General features: G+C 41.7%; 1 protein-coding gene across 1 annotated transcript in view; it reads right to left on the reverse strand.

Moving 5' to 3' along the window:
- Positions 1–22973, reverse strand: part of JAZF1 (JAZF zinc finger 1) — a 335532-nt gene that overhangs the window by 143961 nt on the left and 168598 nt on the right. Inside the window, exon 2 of the mRNA XM_065884193.1 lies at positions 6813–6885. Coding sequence (XP_065740265.1) covers positions 6813–6885 — 73 coding nt within the window. The remainder of the gene's footprint in view (positions 1–6812; positions 6886–22973) is intronic.

The following is a 22973-nucleotide window of genomic DNA, read 5'->3' on the forward strand; positions in this document are numbered from 1 at the left end:
CCAGTTGAACAGGAGGGAAATGGTAGTGTTCTGCATTTTGAATCAGAAAAAGACGAGCAGGCTGTCCTGAATAAAAGGCTTCATGGTTCCTTGGGGAAGTTGAGGATGTAAGTGGAAGTGACTGAATTCTAGCAGCCCCCAACTAGCAGAACTAGTCCCATCAGATGCTTCAAGAAAAAGTGCTCTGGGATCAGGTACATATGAAAATTATACTATCTCTCTTGGAGACTTAAAATGCATATCAGCATAGGAGATGATCTGATTAAATCCTGTGGTAAAGAAACCCATGTTATTTAACTCCAGATTTCCTCAAATCAATTGACCACAGAACTATTTGGGAATAAATGAGTTTTGTCTGTGTGTTTGTGTTTGTGTTTGTGTTTGTGTGTGTGTGTGTGTGTGTGTGTGTGTGAGAGAGAGAGGGAGAGAGAGAGAGAGAGAGAGAGAGGGAGAGAGAGAGAGAGAGGGAGAGAGAGGGAGAGAGAGGGAGAGAGAGGGAGAGAGAAGGAGAGAGAGGGAGAGAGAGGGAGAGAGAGGGAGAGAGAGGGAGAGAGAAGGAGAGAGAGGGAGAGAGAGGGAGAGAGAGGGAGAGAGAGGGAGAGAGAGGGAGAGAGAGGGAGAGAGGGAGAGAGGGAGAGAGGGAGAGAGGGAGAGAGGGAGAGAGGGAGAGAGGGAGAGAGGGAGAGAGGGAGAGGAGAGCTGGCAAACATCCATTGGAATTACTATTCTAGGGACTAGAATTTGCTGTTTAATAGCAAACACTAAGCTAAACAAAAATTCATTTTTAGAGGAGGTCATACCTAACTACTATTATGCCAAGTGGTGCAGGGAGTCTTACAAAGAGAATTCTAGTAGAGCTGTAGTTTAGGAATGAGAGAATATTACATGCTTATTAGGTAGTAAATGACAAGAATTGAGTGCAAGACGGTACCCATTTGTGCCTAGTCATGATATTCCTTTATAGTTTACACTAAAATTATATACACATTTAAAAAATTAAAAGTCAATTTGGAAAATTCAATTATTTTAATACAAACATTTTGTAGAGAAAATAGTGTAATTAACAGCTATAGTCATGTCCATTATCATGTCTTTAAGTTATCCCAATTACCCATTTCTGGGGAGTCACAAGTTATTAATAAGCTATCTTGTCACCTCGAGGCAGCTACCTGGACTATATAACAATAACTTGAAGGAAATACCCAGATGCAGCCCAGCGCTTCTCATCAACCTTTCTAAGGAGATGCCTGACTTCACCCCGCAGCGCACCTATCACCTGCCTACTGGTGAGAGGTGGTGGTGGACATCCTTCCCCACTCTAGCTGAAGCCTGCTGTGCTAGGTTGTGCCCTGCACGCTCAAGCCAGTTTCCTTGCAGCAATACATCACTTAGGAGCTCCTGGTCACCTTTCTCATAGCAATTTTTTTGCTTCTGCTGTCTCCTACTGTTTAATTTTATTAGGTTGTTACCCTCCAATTATCTACAGCACGGTAATTAATCTCATCTTTATGTCCTTCTGCATCCCCTCTGCCCAGCTGTCCTACCCGATTTTTTCATCATTAGTTTTCTACATTCTCCTCTTACTCTTCTAAGCTAGTACTTTACTCTCTGATATCCCAACAAGGCAGCCTGTAGAGCGATTAGAAACACAGGTCTGGAGCCTAACTGTGCAGGTCTGAACCCAATACTCCACTTTCTACCAGCCGGGGACCTAGGGCAAGTTACTTAACGTCTCTGAGTCTCAACTTCTGAACCTGTAAAATGAAGATCATCACAGTACTTCTTTTATGTGGTCACTGTGAAGATTACATGAACTAAGTAATGTGAAAAATGCTTCGCATAGAGCTCAAGACGTAGAAAGAGTTATGTTTGCTCTTTCTAGTATCATTTCTTCTATATTGTCTCCTCTATCCAAAATCTAGCTTTTCTTCTTGCCCTTTATACCTTTTTGCCAGGTGTATAAATATTATACAAACTAAGCAATTAAATTTCCTATTACATGAACTTGTCATTGTTGCTAACGTCACAAAATCAACAGAACTTCCTATCCTCAGAATCCATATCTATCTTTTTTCCCCGGAACTACTCCTTCAACCCTCACTAATTCACTCCATCTCCCTCTTTCTCATTAAACTATTTTTATTTTAAAATTTGCTCAGGTGTTGTAACAGATGCGCTTTTAAAGGAATTAAAGGTTGTTCAACACATTATGTTCGAGAGAGTAAAGCAATTTAAAATAGGTATAAACAAAGGCTCTCCGATTTCCACTCAGTTCTTTTTTTTTTTTTAATCCAAAAAGCTAGCTCCATTTTAAGTACCCTAACTCTGCAATTTCAGTCAGTGTCATTGCCAAAGAAAGTTTCAACTCAATTTTGAGGTGCCCAAAAGAAAATCAGAGTTGCATAAACAGATATATGAGCAGAAAAATATTAATTCTTTTCCTGTCTTCACTGCTCAGCAAAGATTTTATTTCCCCCTGAGGTTTAAGGGGAAAAAAAAACCTTATTTGTTCAATTTTTTTTTTGAAAAGTACTCTTTTCTGCAGTATTCAGGATATTGCCATCTAGCTGACTTTCTTTTATTATCTAACCTTTATTACTCTCTTCTTGCATGTTTACTGGCTTCATGTGAATTTCAATATGTTTCCCTTCCAGATCAAAGGCCCTTAAGACTCCTTTTTATCCCAATTTTTTTTCTTTTCTTTTTTAATTGAAGTATAGTTGTTTCACAAAGTTGTGCTAGTTTCAGGTGTACAGCAAAGTGATTCAGTTATACATATATATATATGTTCTTTTTCAGATTCTTTTCCATTATAGGTTATTACAAAATACTGAATATAGTTCCCTATGCTGTACAGTAGGACCTTGTTGTTTATTTATTATATTTTATATATAATAGTGTGTATATGTTAATCCCAAACTCCTAATTTATCCCTTCCCCCTCTTTCCCCTTTGGTAACCATAAGTTTGTTTTCTGTGTCTGTCAGTCTATTTCTGTTTTATAAATAAGTTCACTTGTATCATTTTTTTAAAAAGCTACATATAAGTGATATTATATGATATGTCTTTCTCTGCCTATTTCACTTAATATGATAATCTCTAGGTTCATCCATGTTGCTGGCATTATTTTATTTTTATTTCTTTTGTGGTACACGGGCCTCTCACTGTTGTGGCCTCTCCCGTTGCAGAACACAGGCTCTGGACGCACAGACTCAGCGGCCATGGCTCACGGGCCCATCTGCTCCGCGGCATGTGGGATCTTCCAGGACCGGGGCACGAACCCGTGTCCCCTGCATCGGCAGGCGGACTCTCAACCACTGCGCCACCAGGGAAGCCCTTATTTTTTACAGCTAATATTCTGAGTAGTAATTGAGGGACATTTAGGTTGCTTCCATGTCTTGGCTATTATAAATAGCTCTGCTCTGAGCATTGGGGTGCATGTATCTTTTTGAATTAGAGTTTGAATTAGAGTTTTCTCCAGATATATGCCCAGGAGTGGGATTGCTGGATCATATGGTAACCCTATTTTTAGTTTTTAGGGAACCTCCATACTATTGTACATAGTGGGTGCATCAATTTACATTCCCACCAACAGGGTAGGAGGGTTCCCTTTTCTCCACACCCTCTCCAGCATTTATTATTTATAGACTTTTCGATGATGGCCACTGTGACCGGTGTGAGGTGATACCTCATTGTAGTTTTGATTTGCATTTCTCTATTAGCGATACCGAGCATCTTTTCATGTGCCTGTTAGCCATCTGTATGTCTTCTTTGGAGAAATGTTTATTTAGATCTTCTGCCCATTTTTTGATTGTGTTGTTTGGTTTTCTGATATTAAGCTGTATGAACTGTTTGTATATTTTGGAAATTAATCCCTTGTTGGTCGCATCGTTTGCAAATATTTTCTCCCATTCCATAGGTTGTCGTTTCATTTTATTCGTGGTTTCCTTTGCTGTGCAAAAGGTTTTAAGTTTAATTGGGTCCCATTTGTTTATTTTTGTTTTTATTTCTATTACTCTAGGAGACGGGTCCAAAAAAATATTGCTGCAATTTATGTCAAAGAGTGTTCTGCCTATGTTTTCCTCTAGGAGTTTTAGTGTATCCAGTCCCCTTAAGGCTCCTTTTAGCATTTTTTTCCCCTATGGCCAGACTTGGCTTCCTCCTTGCAGTTCTCCATTGCTCAGCTCTCTTTTCCGTCTACCAGGTATTTATCACCTACACACCAATATCTAGAGGGTCTACCATGTGTTCAGTCCTGTTATGTATGCGGCACTGTCCACAGAGGGATCCCGAGTGAGAAGGGCTGTTAGTAACCTGGGCAACCTTCCATACACAGTCCTTCTCTTGACTTAAAGATCACGAATAAACATCTCAATCCCCTACATACGTCTGCTTCTCTACCAGCCAGGACAGGATATGGCGAATTCTTTATTGTCTCAGACCTCTAAATACAGTATGTCCAGTTCAAGACACATCTTCTCCAGATCTAACTTCCAGCTTATAGCAAATAAAGGACACAGAGGAACCTGCCAAATAGTCTCTTGGAGAAAGCCTAAAGGAAACCCAGAAGGCGGACGTATTCTGTGGGACGCTGGCCCACCTCTTCAACAAGTCACTGTGCCAGATTAAAAGAAACTTGGGGGGCAAAACATCCAGGTGCAATATGATGTTCTGGATTGGACACTGGGTTAGAAAAACAGCAATAATGGACTTGTTTAGATCACCTGGGGAAACCTGCATATGATAAGGGTATTAGATTAGATGCAAATGTACTGAAAAAGTAGAGATCAGTGGCACAACTGAGCAGGCTGCAGAAGAGTATGTACAGCTTTGGGTTAAAAATTATATTGTTTTGTACGTATGTATATATGTATGTATGTATTTATTAACTAATTACTGAAGTACAGTTGCTATTATATAGTATACTTTAAAAGTGATCTGAAAAATGTGTGTTAAGGTATTACCAGTAGTGATATCTGGGTGGCGGGAATGTGATGTTTTAATAAAAAACAATTTTTTTTGGATTATATTTTCTAATTTTCTACAATATACGGCTATAATAATAAAAGGTTATTTTTTTAAATGCTCATTTTCTTCCAGAAGACTCATCTCAGAAAGTCCACACCCAGAAGACTCATCTCAGAAAGTCCACACCCACTGATTACACCCTGACTCTCTAGGGTTGAAGCACATCCTACTGCACAGTTTATACTAAACTATCACACTTGATTCAAGTTCTCTGGTGGGTTTTTTGTCTGTGGCCCTTGTCCCTATACTTCAACTTCACTAGAGTCCCAAATCACACCTGGCAGAATATTTCTTTCTTTAGTAAGTGTAATGTCTGTGTAATTAGTAGATCCCTGTTGCCCACATGGCTGACAATACACACAGGAAGAATGAATGTGAAAAATCTCACAGACTCTCATTAGAATAAGGCTTAATAATACACGCGTTTGTATATACACAGGTAACATATTTTACCAAAAATACAATAGCCACACTATTAAAAAGTCCTATCCAATACCATAATTGATCTATAAGACTATTTATCCTATTCCTCAATGTTACTAGGCTAATTCACATACATTTCTTTCACATAATTCTAATGCATACTTAAAGACTTTTCAAAACCTGTGCTAAACTCGGGAAACAACACGGGTTTTGTGAGAAATCCAGATAAGCACATACATCTTTATTTGTATTTGATGTGATTTTGAAGGTGTTCTACTTAAAACAGCCCCAAAATCATGGTTAATGAAAAACTAGATATTTTATCTCACTTCCAGGAAAGGCTGATAAGTAGGAAACCCAAAGAAGATATGCAAATAGATGTTTATATTAATGAATCCTTTAAAAAACATGCTTCATAAAAGAACTTAAAGCTGAGCACAGTGACTCCAATTCAAAGCCTTCTCTAGACAAGATTTAAGTAAATTTTCTGAAAAGGCATTAAAATGAAACAGTACAGATAATTCATTCCCAGCTTTCCACCTCAGATCCTGAACCTCAGCTCTGGTACCAAGAAACCAGAAACACTCTTTGCCTTATATAAACAGGGGACAGTCAATAGAAATTCAAGCACTGAATTATCAGCCGAGAATTTTTCATTCCCATTAAAAACTAGTTTCGCTTTTCCTTTGTCTTTTTCTCATGTGGGGGTGGGGGGGCGGGTGTTTTCCTAACATCAGTTGATTTCAGGTTCTCTTCAAAAATCCCTGTCTCCTTAATTATTTAAGTTGGATGAAACAACAAGCCCTCTTTTAGACCCAATATATTAGGTTCTAAACTGTTCTCTAAGGTCGTGCTCGCACGTTCAGTTTCAGGAAAAACTCGTGTGACTCAACACAGATGGGTCAGTTGAGAATGTTTTTACTAAAAGGTGAACTGCTACTAAGTAACTTTGATATTAAATTATTTCAGTTTGTTATATCCTGATATATTCTGATATTCCAACAATGTTCTGAATTCATAAAAGCACCTCTTCACCCCAGGGTTTAAAAGTTTCACTCAAACATAAATCCATTCATCTCCAAACTGCCCTATGAAGTCAAAAGAGTATATTCTACCTCTGCACGCAAACTACTTCCAGAATGAGCTTATAAATCAGTCACGTTCCGGCCTTATGAACAGAGAACTACAACCTGCCTCTCCCCATCACAGAAACAAGAGAATTCCATATAGAAGTTGATCTTAAATAATCTCCTGTAAATAACTGAAGACTGAAAACATTTTTCCTACCCCGTTAAAAAGATACATTTAAAAAATAAACATGTGGCAGATATGAGGTTGCTATAAATTCTGAAAATGGCTTACCTATTAATGTAACTGAGGGCAACATAGGTTGGCTGCTGTAATTCTTGTTTTTCTAAAACACGTGGATCCGTATCTGAAAGAAAAACACAATTATGATTTTTCAGCTTTCACATCAGAATATATGTGGCTACCTAACCTAAAGTAACAGAGGCTAAATGGAGAAAAAGATTAATTTAGTAGACCGCTTTTTAAAGACAACTCAGTCAGCAAAGCACCATCATTTGTTCATTCATTCATAAATAACAAGAGATTGCATTACTTTTCAAGAGAATTCCAAACATCAACAGTGATAAAATGTCCATCTGTCACACAAACTCTTGCACAATCCCCCTCATAAATATTGGTTTTCATGGCTTACAGTTACAATGTTGGCATGGTTTTTGGTGGTTAATCGGCCTAAGAAAGAAAGGCTCTGTTAATTACGCTCACTTCAATGCTGGAACAAATTAGTTGCCATTGGAAAGCTCCATCAATCTGAAAATCTACTGAGCGCTGTTCTTATTCACTGCATACTTTCCTGGGTTTGGATTCACATTCTAGAGGGCAACTCTTCTCCTTCTTAACTGTATGTTTATTATAACTTTTCTAGACTCTCAATCAGAAATTCTCATGCTGGTTCAGAATCCACAAACACCACATTCATCAGAGGGTTTTTTCCCCCTTGAAGAGAGAGAATTCAACACCAGAGCAAAGTTCCCTAACAGTGCTTCTCCAACATAGCACCAAAACATGCACTTTTAACAACTAGAAATATATTCAAACTTCTCATGTAGAGAAATGATTGTGCTAAGTATATGCAAAAACAATGTTGCTATAGTAAGACTATAAAGAAACGTGAACACATTTTTGTTTTCTTAGAAAAAGGTTTAGACATTTCACACAGATTTCATTACAACCTCGTTTAAAACCATCTCATTATTAGAACTCTTCCAGCTGCACTTGGCAATAACACCTTCTTTGATGTAATGACAGATATTGTTTCAAGCACCTTGGTACAGGAAGTGTTTACTGCCCATGGTGGATGTAAGATATACATGCTAACTCCAAAGTGCGTTAACAGGTGATGGGGGTAGGGGGTGCAGACCACAGTGGCATAGAGCACAGGTGGCAAAAATGACAGCATCAAAATCAATTTACAATGCTTTCCACTCCCAGACTAAAACTGGACAGTAGTGGCGATTTTTTTATTGGTGTTATAGTTAAGAATCTCATGTTCACTTTATTATTTTTCCTATGCCAAGAATTTCAGGGACACACTATTCAGAAATCCTGCTTCCTGGGTCGTTGCCATCGCAAGCCATGAAAGCCAAATTCTGAAACAAGAGACAAAGGTTCTCTGAATGGCTCCATCACATTGGGTCTTGAGGTTTTGGCAGCGCAAGTGAGAACAGATCAGTAACTCAGCATTTCCTCTGCCTCCTATGATGATTACATATGCACCTGAGGCTGTTGTACTGATAGATCCCTGGCCTACAGAAACACTGTTTTCTTTGTTCCACCATCTTCCATAACCTAGGCTAGATTTATGCTCACATACCCTCAAATTATGAGCGGTGAAATGGACTTCCAGAAGCTTCCAAATGCCTTTCCATAACAACAACAACAAAACCATCTGGAAGCACCTCAGGCAGGATTCTCCTGTTTTTCTAGAATGCAGACCCCGGTAACCGACAAGAAAGTAGAACTTCCAGACACATGTCCACCAGGCCTGAGACATCTCTTTCAGATTAAATGTTTCCTTGGGCAACCTTTAGAGCATCCATGAAAGCTTCGTGTTCTTAAAACGAAATTAGGTACTTGGTGCCCACAAATCAGGAGAAGCCTGCACAAGTGCTACCAGAGGAAAAGCATCAGGGGCTGGTCGCGAATAGACATCAGCTCTGTCACCCACTTCCTGGCTGACTGGCGTGCAATGATCATGACTCACCATTTTATGGATTTAATTACACTGTGGAGCACTTCGCATTCAGTAAAAGTAAAATAGCCGCCTTCATTATTTCTCCCTCCCTGACCAAAAAGTAACTGTCTGATGCTAAAAACTCTCTACAGGAGAGGACTGGAGTGACAAGGGCCTCGGGTGTTCACAGCAGGACGATGACGTCCTCCTCATGAAGACGGAACGTCATTAGCAGAATGAACTGGAGAGTAACACTGTCCATTGGAAATTACTGACTACAACAAGAACAACTTCTGTAAGCCACGTGCCACACCACCGAGACAGTTTTTGCACAAGTCGCTACAATAAGAAATGTGATATGAAGTTCAGTGGCCATAGTGCACAATCTCCCAGATATTTCTCTGGCTTGTTTATGGCACTGATCAAAAGGTGAACCTGGAACGTTGGCTACCGTTGCCCAGAGATAAAATCCATCTCAGTAAATGGTCTGTGGGATAGAAACGCCTGAATTTTTCATGGCCACACGATGTTCCTTAAACTGGCAACTGGCAAGAAAGTAAAGCATCCCATACTGTGGCTACCTACAGCCTCATGCAGCAATGCTCTACCACTCTTATATCACAAAGAAGGGACAGGAAGATGAACCTCAAATTTCTCAGCAGGGCAGGGCACAGCCAAAAAAACCCACTAAGAGTTGACTGTTTTCTGTCTCATATCACCCCTTGCACTCTCACAGATTTCAGGCTGACTGAAGATAAAGGAATTCAAATATGAAAATGTATTTTAAGATACCCAAGCAATAAAAACCTATCAACTTCAAAGTTTCTAAAACGTAGTACCCTCCACAGTAGACAGCAATGTGCTTCTTCTACCATTCCTAGTTCAGGGTAATAGCTTGAACACACAGTTCTACAGTAAGGACGAGACACAAAGTGGAAGCTCGCTGTAGCTCATCTGGTCCTACTGCCCTGTGGTTTTATAGAGTCAATTAAATGGCAAAAGGCTCAATGTCGCAGCACCAGCTCCCATGACTTCTCAAGTAGTTAAGAGAAAAGCCAAGCAAACGGCAGAAATAAGGGAAGGACAGTCTTCAGACCCTTCTGGATAGGAACTAGAGTTAAACATGATGAAAGGAGGGCAAACAGCACACCTTGTTCAATCAGGGAGGCCTGTATTCATCAGCTCTGCTGTCTCTGGTGTTGGGAACCAACGTCCACCAAAGTGCCTGGATTTGGGACCTATGTTGAGTCTTTTGTAGCGTTATCTTCAAGCTTCCAGGAAAACTCTATTTGCTGGGTTAACAGAAGCTAACTGAGGAGCTCATGGGCTCTGGCTGTGCTTCAGCTAGTCTACATTGCTGGGATTTATATGCCTGTATTTATTTCCAATTTAAGAATGTCAGAAACCAGCCATACTACCTCTCAACAAGACTAATGAGGCCTCTATCAGCAATGAGCTATTTGCAGGCTGGGAGGCAGCAGGGAGGGGGAGACAGGATATCACGCCGCCCCTGCCCAAGAAGGCCTTCTTCAAATTCTATATCCTCCAAATGCTGGGCTCTTTGCTCTGCGTGGAGGGCAACAGTGGGAGGCCTGAGATGACGTGAGTGGGAAGGCAGACCCGGAAGATCCTGGAGAGGAAAAGGCCCACCCAGCCAGATGAGGGATACTGAAAGTCTGGGATGGAAACACCACTTTTCTGTGGACTCACTTGGTAACAATTAATGGGCACAGTCTGTTCTCAGTCTTCCCCCCAACAGCTGAACTGACAAAATCACAGAGTTTTAGTTTATTCAGCAGAGCCTTCCACAACATCCCTGGCTGAGCGCGTGCATCCCTCCTCCCTTTTCTGCATCACCTCATCCCCAGCACTGTCCCCGCACTTGTGCCACCATAGAGGCAGACGCTGGGCACATCCTTTCCCCTTCCCACATTTCTCAGAGATGAATCATCTCAATTTCTTTCCTCTCTCCAGCACTCAGCCCAGGGGCAGGCATGTAGGAGATGCATCACCATTATTAAATGGATACACTAATTTTATGATGAGAAAATGGAAGATTTGGGGTCAAACATGGCAGATTGATCAAAGGCGTTTTTTTCCTTCACCATCCAAGGCCCCACTAAAGGAAGAAACAAAGGAATGAAAACCTCTCCAGGGATAGAAAAAAAGGGGAGACATCAGCAGACAAGTGGTTTGGACCAGTGTTTTGGAAGATGGAAAACTCATACAGGAGTGACAAGTGACTCAGAAGAGTAGAGGAAGCTATAGTCTCAAGTGCCTGCAGCAGGGGAGATGCACGGGCCAGGAGGGGAACCCACTGGGTTCCCCTCCTGGCCCATGCTTCTAGCCCCGAGAGGCCCTGGACTTGGAGGTGCCAGGAGTTGCAAAAGGCAAGGAAGGGAAGGTTCAGGGCTGAAAACAGGAGAATTGTTTAAAAGGTTGATTATCTAGAGACGCTGAACCAGGAAACCAAGCACAGCGAAGATAGAGGGGGAGTGGGGAGAACACATGGCTGAAAACAAGGAGATTAGAGTGGAAATATACCTACTTCACTGTCCCAAGAACACTGGCAGGCAGGCGGGAGGATTCCTCTCTGATTAAGCTAAGTGGATGCAGAGACGAGATCACCAGATGCTGACATCTGGCAATTCCTTGATTAAGTGATTTCCCTGCAGATAAGTCTATGGTCAACGAGCTCCATCCATGCCTCTATCCAGAGCCTCCCATCAGATTTTTATTGCCTCAGTGTCTTAAATAGGAGCCAAGAACAGTCAAGGAGTGATCATTAGACATTTGAGGTTAAGTCTTGAACGTGAACGGAAGATACACCAGAACAAATAAATGGTGGGAGACAGGAGCAAAGGAGCAGACAAATTGAGGCTTGGAAAGTTAAGTGACATGCCTATTTACACAAACCCAGTTAACAGCAGGGCTAGGACCAGAAGCCCTGAGTCCTGGGTCCCATTAGGCCAGCATTTTGACCATTTAATGCTCATCCTCTGAAGTCAACCCATTGCTACCAACCAGTTGCAACACTGGCCTCCATACAATCTTTATAGCTTTCTTAAAAGCCCAGCAAAGTTCTGTTGCAACTTTCACTCCACTTTTAGGACTGAGTTTTGATGAACTGACAACTTTTAATTCACAGTTAGTTTACTTCAGCTGCCGAAATAAATATTTCTTGCCGGCAATGGTCCTTTCAAAAATAAAAATAAAAAATCCTACAATTGCACATAACTGGCCTTTGAATGGATCAACTTTTCCTTTGTTTATAGACACGTCATTTGAAACTTTTCCCAAGCCATAATTTCCATTACAGGGCAGTCAGTGCAAATTACAGTGAGATTCTTGCCTTTCCAAATTCAATGTGAAATCCAGATGCAGTTAAGTGGTGCTGTAAACTTTATGAGTTAAATATCTAAAAGTCGGGGACATTGTGCAGTACGATAACGCCATCTATTAGAAAAGCATTTACGTTCCCATTTGCAGCCTGAGTTTTCCTCCACAAGTGAATGAATAAACGGTATTCAACCAAGAACCGTTGGGACAATGCTCTAGGAGGCTGATTTATAAACAAACACAGCATACTGCAGCCTTTTCAGTTTCCGGCATGACCAGAGGGTTAAAGTTATTAGAAATAAACAGTTCTGACCAGGATGCTTTTTAACTCTTCACCAACCCATCAAACTCCTAGGGTCATTGATGACTGCTTGAGAGTGGTAGCTATTTTTCCCCAAGTATAAGGTGTGTAGCCTTATATGTATGACACTCTCAGTCTGCACTCTTCAGCCAAATTCTCTACCTTGTTACCTGGGACAAGAGAGACTGTCAGAGTCCATCGTGGCTGCCAGGTATGTTTGTGCAGTGCACAACCTGTACATCTGTATATAGTGACCCTGAAGACTGGGGTGCTGGGGTTACACAACAATATAAAATTCTTCCAAACAGGAATAAGGCCAAAACTTAGTCCCATTTGATCTTACAGGCATGTGTGCATGTACACACAAATGGACGTGTCTGCTTTCCCCAGAAATGAACCTGATGATGGATCCAAGTAGCATGTGATACAAAAGGCCGTAAAGGAGCTTCTATGTCACCACTGCCCATGGGAAGAGCCTAAAAGCATGTATCTGGAAGAAAAGAGAGCTGCTGGTGGGTGAAGGTAAGTGACAAAAGAGAAGGCAGGGAAAACGAGGCTCTCGAAGTCCTCTCTCCAAGGATGGAAGGGCAATGGCTGTTCATGAAAAGAGACCTTCAACTCCTTCTGCCTAAAATTGTTTGCCCAAGGAAATTCTACCCATCTTCCAAGGCGCTGGCCTATGCACTACCTCTACCATGTGTTATGCTACACATTTGCCAATCTGTCTTAACACCCCACCAAAATGGAAGCTCCTTAAGGGACCAGATTTTAGAGGCCACAAACCCTAAGTCCAGTGCTTCGTAAATAATCAGTGAACATACGCTGAACAAATAAATGAATGCCCTGGGCATGCATAACACAAGAGACATAAAGGTAAGCATTCGGCTCAGACTCTTCAACTAGCAGAGTTAGACGGACAGGAGAGGAAAACAGACCCAAGTGTGAGGGACTGCCAGTACAGAGAGACACTTATAAGAAAAATATATACCAGTAAGCACAGATGTGCAGAAAGACGGAAAATGATGCAAAATTCAGAATAACGAGAGAGAGGGGCAGAAAGGGCTAATCTGGGAAGGATTTACTGATGAATAGGAACTGAGTTGGGTTTTGAAGGAAGGGACTTAGGCATAGGCAGTGGTTCATAGGTGAGGTTAGGGATCTGAAAACGGCATGAAGTTTGAAGCAGAAAGCACAGGTGAGAAGTCTGTGGGGAAATGTGGGCTGCAGAGCCGATATCCATTAGTTATAAAATATTTATAGGGATACTTTAAAACAGTTGCTCTGAACTGTGGGCGATTTTGCCCCCCACCCACAGCCCATCAGGATGTTTGCCAATATCTAGAGACAACTGGGGTGAGGATGCTACTGGCATCTGGTGGGTAGAGGCCAGGGATGCTGCTACACGTCCTACAGTGCACACACAGGACAGCAGCCCCCACAAAAGAATTACTTGGCCGACGACGCCAATGATGCAGATGTTGAGAAACCCTGTGTTAGAGCTCTACGAATATCACGAGGATGGAGCTATTGCCTCTAGATGATAATCTCTGTTATTTTCCGTGGTCTAAGTCAAATGGCTGGTTAGGAGGCTACAGAAGATATAAGGCGTTGTTTGGACTTACAAGAGCTCAGACTTTCTTCATGGAGACAAAGATACTGAGTTCATTTCAAGAAAGACATACTGCACTCTTGTCATGCACTAGTTGCAAAAGGGAAATTCTCAGTCAGTAGATTCACAACTGAGCAAGAAAGACAACACAATTCACAGTTAACAATAATCCAAGACAGACAGATCTGTGTCAACCTAGAGGACTACACTAGCTGCTGCAGAAACAAAACAGGATTCTCTGGGCGAATCAGAGAAACTTCTTGAAAGGAAATTTTACATGAGCCTTGACCTAAATCTCTAGTCAGAAAAGGTGAGAAAATGGTGAATCAGAATAGAAAACGGTCTGAGCATTAGCAGAGACAGGGGCAAGAAAGCCAGTGCGGCTGGAACTCTGCACGAAGAGTCTCACAATGTAGATCAGGCCCACGTTCTGGAAGGCTTGAAATGTTCTCCAAGAGTTTGGACTTAACTCCGTGAACAGTGGAGAACCTCAGAAGGAGTAAACTGATACGGTCCACGTTTTAGAAAAATAACTGGTGGTGGTGTGGAGAATGGTGGGAAAAAGCTAGAATAAAGAAATATAAGATTTGGTGAAAGTAGAAATGGAAATACACTGTTTTTCTTGTGTTACAGATCTGAGGGCCTCATTACCAAAAGTAAGGAAGAAACTAGAAAGTGAGAAGGGTTTGACAGGCAAGAAAAGGAGGTCTGCTTCTGATGTGTGGTAAGACATTTTGCAGAACCGAGAAGACTCAAAGGAAGAAGAGATAAAGGACTCAGGACACAGATAGGGACTGCAGCGCTGTAGATTCCCACCATAATGCCACGTTCCAGCAGGCACTGGAACCAGACCATGTCCCTCAAAACAAAACGACGATACAGCAAAAACCTGACCACTCTGAGTCAAAACTTGGATATCATATAACTCAGCCAATTCATTAGGAAGTACTGACTGAGGACCTAGTAGGCCTAATAAAATCCCAGCAGGGATAAAGAAAAGCCAGAGGTTGTATTGCATTTGAAACCAAGTAATAGGCAAATTTCAGAAGGGAGTGAATATAAAAGATTGGGACAAAAAGAGAACTGAGTCAAAACGGACCCCGAGTTCAGTGTTTTAACTGATTTGGTACCCAAGACTCTAAGGCTCACTCTACTGTAATCACCCTCCCACGGGAATCCCTGCTCCCACTTCTTGGTGATACTAAGGATTATAATGCAACTCCACGCCAGTCAAACTGCCTCTGTTCCATACTAGCTGTATAACTTCTTTAAGTCTTAGTTTTTTTTTTCATCTGTAAAATTCTGATAAGGATAGTACTTTTGAGTGAGTGCTGAAATGAGGATTAAATAAGCAATGTGTTAGGTGTAGCTACTAGTCCGTTCTTTAGCCCGTAGAATGTTTTGAAATCAAACTCTGTACTGTTGTGGATTATCTCCATTTTATAGTCAGTGGCATAATGATGCACAGATGATCTAAGAACTCATCATTCACATAATGTAGTGAGATTGCTGGCTACCACTGGGTAGTCATTTTCCCCTTCTTCCTCCATAATGCTTAGGAATATGGCTGTCTGGTATAAAGACTACATTTCCCAGCATTCCTTGAGCCAGGTGTAGTCCTGTGACGAAGGCCTGGCCAATAGGATGTAAGGCTTCTGGGAAGCCTCTTTAAAGTCATGTGCCTTTGCTTGTGGTTATTTTTCCCTCCTGCATCTACTTTGGATATGATATAATCTACAGAAGTCATACATGGCTGAGCAACACAATAGGAGCCTGAATCCCTGATCCCATGAAGACCCACACCACTCTGAGACTGACCACCTCCAGACTTCCTGAAAGTGAAAGAAATAAACTCTTCCCCTTAAGGCATGTGTTATGTAGGGTTTTTCAGTTACATGAAACCAAACCAGATCTTAACAGAAACATGAAACAACTGGAATGCTGGTTTATTTTGTTGGACTCAAAGTTCTAATCTGATGTCTTGCTTTGTTTTTTCAGATTCTTAAAAAAATTCTCTTTAACAATTTAACACGCCAGCTCATGGAAAGAAAATAAGAGTAAAATCACACGCACATCACCACACCATCCGTGGATCACTCTTAACCTGGGATAATTAAAGAATGGGAGAAAGAGGAGGAGGAAACCATCATGTCAGATTATGGCTCCTCTGGTGGCTTTAGGACTTTCTCTAGAATTGGTTATTAACAGGCAATAATGAAGCAAATTGCACATGCATATTACTTCTGAGTTATGAACAATGCAACCAGCAGTAACCTTTGAAGCTGTCAGGATCTTTTCAGGCAAGCAATTAAAGTGAAAAATGAGAGTGTGCACAACTTCCATCACCCAGTACTACATGTAATAACACCACCTACAACACTGACATAAGAGTGGGACTCAGTCTGAATATTTATTAATGCAGATCTGTTCCCATTTGTTCCTCTTTTTTTCCCTGTAACCCATTCCACCCCCACCTGCCAAATTTTTTTTTTCTTTAAAGGGCAGCTCTGACACCATGGATTTCATTCACCTGAAACCTCCATGCAGTGTGACATCTCTCCCATCTTCACCTAAAGAAATTTCCTTTGCTATCCCTTGACCAAAATATAAATTTAGGGCAAGCTTGGATTCTAGAGAAGAAAAAGTGGATAAGGAAGTAAGCCCCGATTAGGACAACACAAAATCAAGATTAAAATAATTAACATACAGGAGGCCAAATATATGTCAAGTACTGTGTGCTAGGCACTGAAGGCCCCTCCCCCATCCTCCAAAGGTCCCAGTTCTCAAGTAGTCCAGACTCTGGAGGATCTGACTTACAGGGATCTGTAATAAAAATGATCTGGTGTAAAAAATATCTGATTTTCTGCCAAAGTGTAGATATCACTCCCTGCTTGCATATGTTTTGTGATTTAAGTACTTGGAAAGACTTAAAGAAATGGCAGGAATAGACACAGAGGTAAGCCACTTGGAACAGGTCTTTCCAAGCAGAGAAGAAACCCGTGTTCTGAGTTCGAAGACGTGAGGCCAATGGGTCCTATAAGCGAGTTTGTCTCATTTGGTTTCAGTCATTTCTATGCCGCCAAATACCTAGAGACCAGTGCTTCTCAACCAGAACTGCTCACTAGTATCACCTGGGTAGCTGTAAAAAAAAGTCTGAGGCCTAAGGCCCATCTCCAAAGATTCTAACAGGCAACCAGAAGAGGGATGAAGATCTGGTTCGGAAAGTCATTAAACCAGTTTGCATTTTTCCCGAAGCTAAAAAGACAATTGTAAAACCGGAAATGATTTACTGAAAGTAATTTAAAAGCTTTATAAATAAATCCAACATCTAGTAAAACCTCTGAATTCAGACTTCACTTGGGGCTCAGGTCTTCACCGCCCCCATCCCCCTGCCCCAGCTTTTTGCTTTCTATAGAGAAAGTGCTAAGCTTCATGATTATGTAGACTATTAGTGTCTTCATGTATCTTTAAAAGCAAATCACAAACAACCAAATACCAGCGACCCTTGAATTGTGCGCAATTTTCATCCACTCAATAAGGGTGCTCTGACAAAGACCTCTTACTGGGACATGCCCCCCGCCCCAACCTCTTCCTTTTGGTCACCGATTTTCTTCACAGTATGTCCCTAAAATGGTAAGACTGCATCCCTCGAAGTCTTCCATGGTTCAGAATTTTCTGTCATTCAGATTGGCCCCAACCAGTGTGGTTTTCCTTGCTGTTATTATTCACCTCACTTAGAAATCAGGTCATAACCAAGCATATTCATTTTGCATTTTGGAAGCCAGTTAAGGATTTGGCAAAAGGAATCACCCTCATTACTTCTTGCCTCCCAGGGAGGCAGAATCATTGCTTTAAAAAAGAAAAAAGAAATAGCTGAACATCTGGAAGTGGAGTGACCTGACTGTTCTGCCTAAGAGCCATCAAACACAAGGGCACAAATCAGTTACAGTTCGCTGGGGTGGAGGGCTGATACGCAAAGCTCTGCCTGGCGGGCTCTGGGATGCCTCATGGCATCACCGTGCCCAGATAGCATGCAGGAACAGGGTGTGCAGGCTCATGGGCCACAAAGGTTATGCAGTTTTCGGGGATTTATTCCTCCCCGTTCTGTGTGGGTTGTGCATTCCTTCTACTTGCTAATGAGGAGGGTCACATGCTGGGCTGTCCTCAGATCACTCTTGCTGATGGTGTGAATTTGGGCGTCTGGGAAGGCCCTGGCACCTGGCAGATGGCTCCTGGCATTCTTGGCTTCTATGGGAGAACTTCTGGGAAGCAACTCTAGACTTTCTGGGGTTTTTTTTTTTCCTCTCCAAGGCTTTAATTTCTTTAGACAGGCAATATAATATTCATGGGCACAGTCTGCTACTTAACTCTGTGACTTGAGTAAGTTTCTCAGCCTAAGTCTCAGTTTTCTGATATAAAAGACAGTGATTCACAGTTCCTACACATTATGAGGTTATTATGAGGATTAAAAGAGACAAGCCATACAGAGCGTAGTGGCTGATACGTGAAATACTTAATAAATCATACCTGTTATCATTACTGTAGGTAGTCAGGTCTGAAAGCATTTACTGTTTACGTTGTCAGACCACATTTGTGAACAATCAACTGTTCTTAAGTAGCAATGATAACTGACAACAAAAATAGAATTACCATTACTAAGTGCCTACTATGAGTCCATGCAGAATAAGCTGCTTTCTATGTGCAATCCTCATGAAAACCCTGCAGGGGAGGTACCTCCCCCATCCCTTTCTCAAAGGAAAATGTAAGGCTCAGAAAAGGTCCAGATCACACAGCTCGGAGATAAGACCTCAGATCCAGGTATGACTTCCAAGTGCAGCTATTTGACCCTGACCACCACCTAGTTCTACCACACTATTCAATAGCAATGCTCTCAAACTAAATGGCCAACTGGCCTGTTCTTGATTTTTTTCTCACTAAAACACTGCTTCATGGATAAAGCACTGGAATGCTTTGGAAGCACTGGGACAAAAAACATGGACAAATTCTGATGAAAACCAGAACCTGGGACACAGGCTTACACAGTTATTTATCTGCATCTCCTAGTCAATTTCTCCTCTGGGTGAGTGATCTAAAAGAACACCAGATCTGGATCCAGAAGATATGGATTCTGGTCCTCGTTCTAACTAGTTCCAACTTATAGCTTTAAGCAAGTTAGTTTCCTTACCTATGAAATGACCATAATGACAGTGCACACCACCCCACAAGCCTGAGATGAGAATCACCTTTGAACTGAGTGATTCCAGTATAAACGCTAAGGCCCCACCTCCGGCTGCCAAGCTAAGGTGGCCTTGGAGTTATTATCCCTCCAACAGGAGCAGCCCAATGCAGCCACATTAGCTACTTGTTAGTCTCCTGAACAAATACTGTGTGGGGAAGAGAAAGATTAAACTATACACTGAAATAGTGACCTGAGTTACGTGTATAGAGGGGCTTAGACTTCATCTTCCTTCATCCCTGAAGCTTAGAGAGCACATGCATATGCCCTGGGGTTACTTTTCTCCTGCAAGAGTAAGGACCTTCATCAGAAAGCTCTCCAATTCCTCTTCCAAAGAGTCATGTGTCTTGCCAGTGGAGACAGAAAACTTTCTGGCTAGTTTTCAGCTGAGTTTATTAAGCCATTCTGACTAACTAAAAACAGTGTGATCAATTAACTTGCTTTATAGCTAAAAGGAAAGCCTTTCGATTTATAAACCAAAACACACTGAAGTGATTTTATCACACATTCAAACCAAATGCAAAACTCCCCATAATGCCTGAGTAAAACAGGCATTATCAAAGTAAGCACAAGACATCGGATTCCTCAGAGGGGTTCAGGAGACTTTGGGGATTTGGTAAACATTACTATCAGCTGAGTTTCAGAAAATGGAAGACAGAGAGGCTGATGGATTTTCTCAGCTTACTGGAGATGAGGCTTAATACTCTAGACATGGATTCAATACCACGAAGATATTAAAACAGGAATGGCTTTAAAAAGGAATGCAGAGATAACATATACTTTTTTTTTTTTTTTTTTTTTTTTTTGCGGTACGCGGGCCTCTCACTGTTGTGGCCTCTCCCGTTGTGGAGCAACAGGCTCCGGACGCGCAGGCTCAGCGGCCATGGCTCACGGGCGCAGCCGCTCCGCGGCATGTGGGATCTTCCCGGACCGGGGCACGAACCCGTGTCCCCTGCATCGGCAGGCGGACTCTCAACCACTGCGCCACCAGGGAAGCCCCACATATACTTTTTAAATAGATATGTTCTTTGCTGACTAGACATAGCCAGGCTGCCTGTCGTTCTCTTCCCCCTTCAATCCACCTCCACGCTCTAGGACCTAGCTCAGTGTGTTCCCAGCATTTCCACGGTATGATACATATTTTAAATTGTAACCAGTACACTTCCCACACAGAGGGTTCACAGAACATTACTCAACTTCACTGTGTGCGATGCACATATTATGTCATTTTTTTAAATGTTGGGCTAGCCCATTTAATTGACTTTATGACCCATTAATGAGTCCCAAGTGATTTTTTAAAAATGTGAATCTTGCTAAATTACAAATCAATAATATCATGCATTAATAAGCCCACCCCACACGTGACTGCTGTTTATATGATAAAAGACTTAGGTAAAATACAGAAGATCCTTTACAATTTGGCTCCAAACTCATCTTCCTGAGTTCTCTTCATGCAACTCCTAACTTCATCTCATCCTCTGCACATACCTCGTTCACATGCCATAGCTTTTGTTCTGATGATCCCGTCTGCCTCTTCAGGTCCACTGCCTGCCCTTCCCTGTTCTGTGCCTCGAGCTAGTTTACCCAAACTCTCTGGCCAGGTTTAGCCAATGGGACGCACCGGTAGGAAATCAGAGGGCGAAGAGAGAGAGAGAGGTATTCTGCTGATAAGCCTTTGTAACACAGGCTGTTTCCCCAACTTGGAACACCTCCTCCCCACTTCCCGTAGCCATGCTCAGATTCATGCTCCAAAGTCCACTACAAAGGGTACCTCCCTCCAAAGCACTCCAGGAACCTACTTCATAGAATTCACCCGAGTACACACCTCTATTAAAAGGATGAATTATGCTTTAAAGTGTTTATGTCCCAGCAGACTCAGCTTCTCCAAAGCCAGCGCCCGGTTTCTCTTTGTCCCCCGCACTTAGCACGGAGGCTGGCACGTAACTGTGATCACTGAGAGGATCCGTAAATGAGTGAAAGACAAGAGGATTCTTCATTATCAAAATGACATCACAAGTATATGCCAGGAGGTAGTATTTTCTAACAATGGTGGCTATAGAGCTACTTCATCAAAATTCCCACTCTGGGGTGACCTAGTCTATTTCTTCTAAATGTAAATGCTGGGAGTCAGCTCCAGACAACTGCTGCTTACCACCACGTGGTAACCCGGCTACCTCTGGCGGTGACAAACTAGCTCCCCAACGATCCTGCATCACCTGGCAGGGTGTTGTCTGCTTATTATGTTAATTACATCTTACTTGAAAGATATAATTATTGCTGCAACGCAAGGAAATAATTAATGGCCAATTTCAGTGGGCAAAAATATTCATCAATCAAGTCAACAGACAAGAGACCTGCAGACTTTAAGAAAGGTCCATAGAGAAGAGAAAAAAAGACAATCACCTAGAGATTTCTCCGTTCCGTAAATATAGGTTAAATCTATTCAATTACAGTCACTTGAAAGTTTACATTTCAGATGTACTCCAATGACTCCTAGTGCAGTCTCGGTTTAAACTTTTGGGTCCTCAAATGCATTGCTCAACAGAATTATTTCATCACTGTATTGCATGAAAAGGTGGAGGTGATAAGGTGGAGACAGCATTCATTTCATACTGAGTCTCTTGAAAATGCTGATTCACTTAAGGGTTCCTCAACACAACAAACATCAACCTCTGTTTTCTTACATGAAAGGCAGGGAGGGAGGTGTCCTAATGAGAACACTATTCGGTTTGCCAGATGTTTACACCATCTTTGTCCCTTATAAACACTTGGCCTTTTAAACCCGAGGGTGAGAGGACGTTTTAAGTTCTTCTAACACCTCGGTAATCAGGGCCCAGGAAATATTTGCCAATGGAAAACAACACAGTGATCCAGAGATCAGATCAAACCCACACTTACTATTAAAAGGTATTTCAATCCCCAAGAGCATTGATATGTCCCTCATATAAATGATACACAAACCTCACCGGCCTGTTCCCCACAGCCCTGCTCTTCAATTCCCTTTTATAATAGTCATATCCTCAGATTTACGTCGACTGTATATTTACTAGACGTGTCCCCCCATTACACTATAAGGGGCTTAAGGGACCAGAAAGCTGCAGACAATAATTTACAGTCGGGTTTATTTTTTACACCAAAAAAATATTTCCAAGTTTTCATTTAATTTTAAATGCTAACAACCATATTCTAGCCTCCACGTGCTCAAAAAGCTGCTTAATGGTCCAGAAAGAAAAAAAATTTTGTTTTAAATAATGTTCACCATCCACATCTTAATAGCCTGGACACGGAAGCATTTTTCATTCAGAGTAATGATCTCCAGGAGTAAGAATAATACAATTATAACTGAACTACTTGGTCAGCTAAATCACAACCAGAAATGCACTGGTATGTATTTCATTCACTGTGTCAAAAAGTCTTCATTCCGGACTGTCCACCTCGCACTAAATTTTGATCTGTCATTGAAAACAGGTTGCTTCTATTTCGGGCTTACCGCATGGTAACAGGGGACAGCAACTGGCAAAGACAGCTAATATTTCATATTAAATCTCCCCACCTGACCTTCTGAATCAAAAGTGGAGAGACTCATGAATAAGGAATTATTTATTATATAAACATCTTTACTTCTTAAAAAAAGGTCTCTGAAAGCATGGAAAGATCGATCAAAATCCTTGGGAAGAAATTTTGTTGTTGATGGGATGGCCGCTGAAGACCCGTGAAGGGTGTGGGTTCCACTCCTGAGCTGCCTCTCTAGCAACAGCGAGGAGCGGGCTGGGAGCTCT

This window comes from Phocoena phocoena, chromosome 9 (genome assembly GCF_963924675.1).
Source record: "Phocoena phocoena chromosome 9, mPhoPho1.1, whole genome shotgun sequence".
NCBI lineage: Eukaryota > Metazoa > Chordata > Mammalia > Artiodactyla > Phocoenidae > Phocoena > Phocoena phocoena.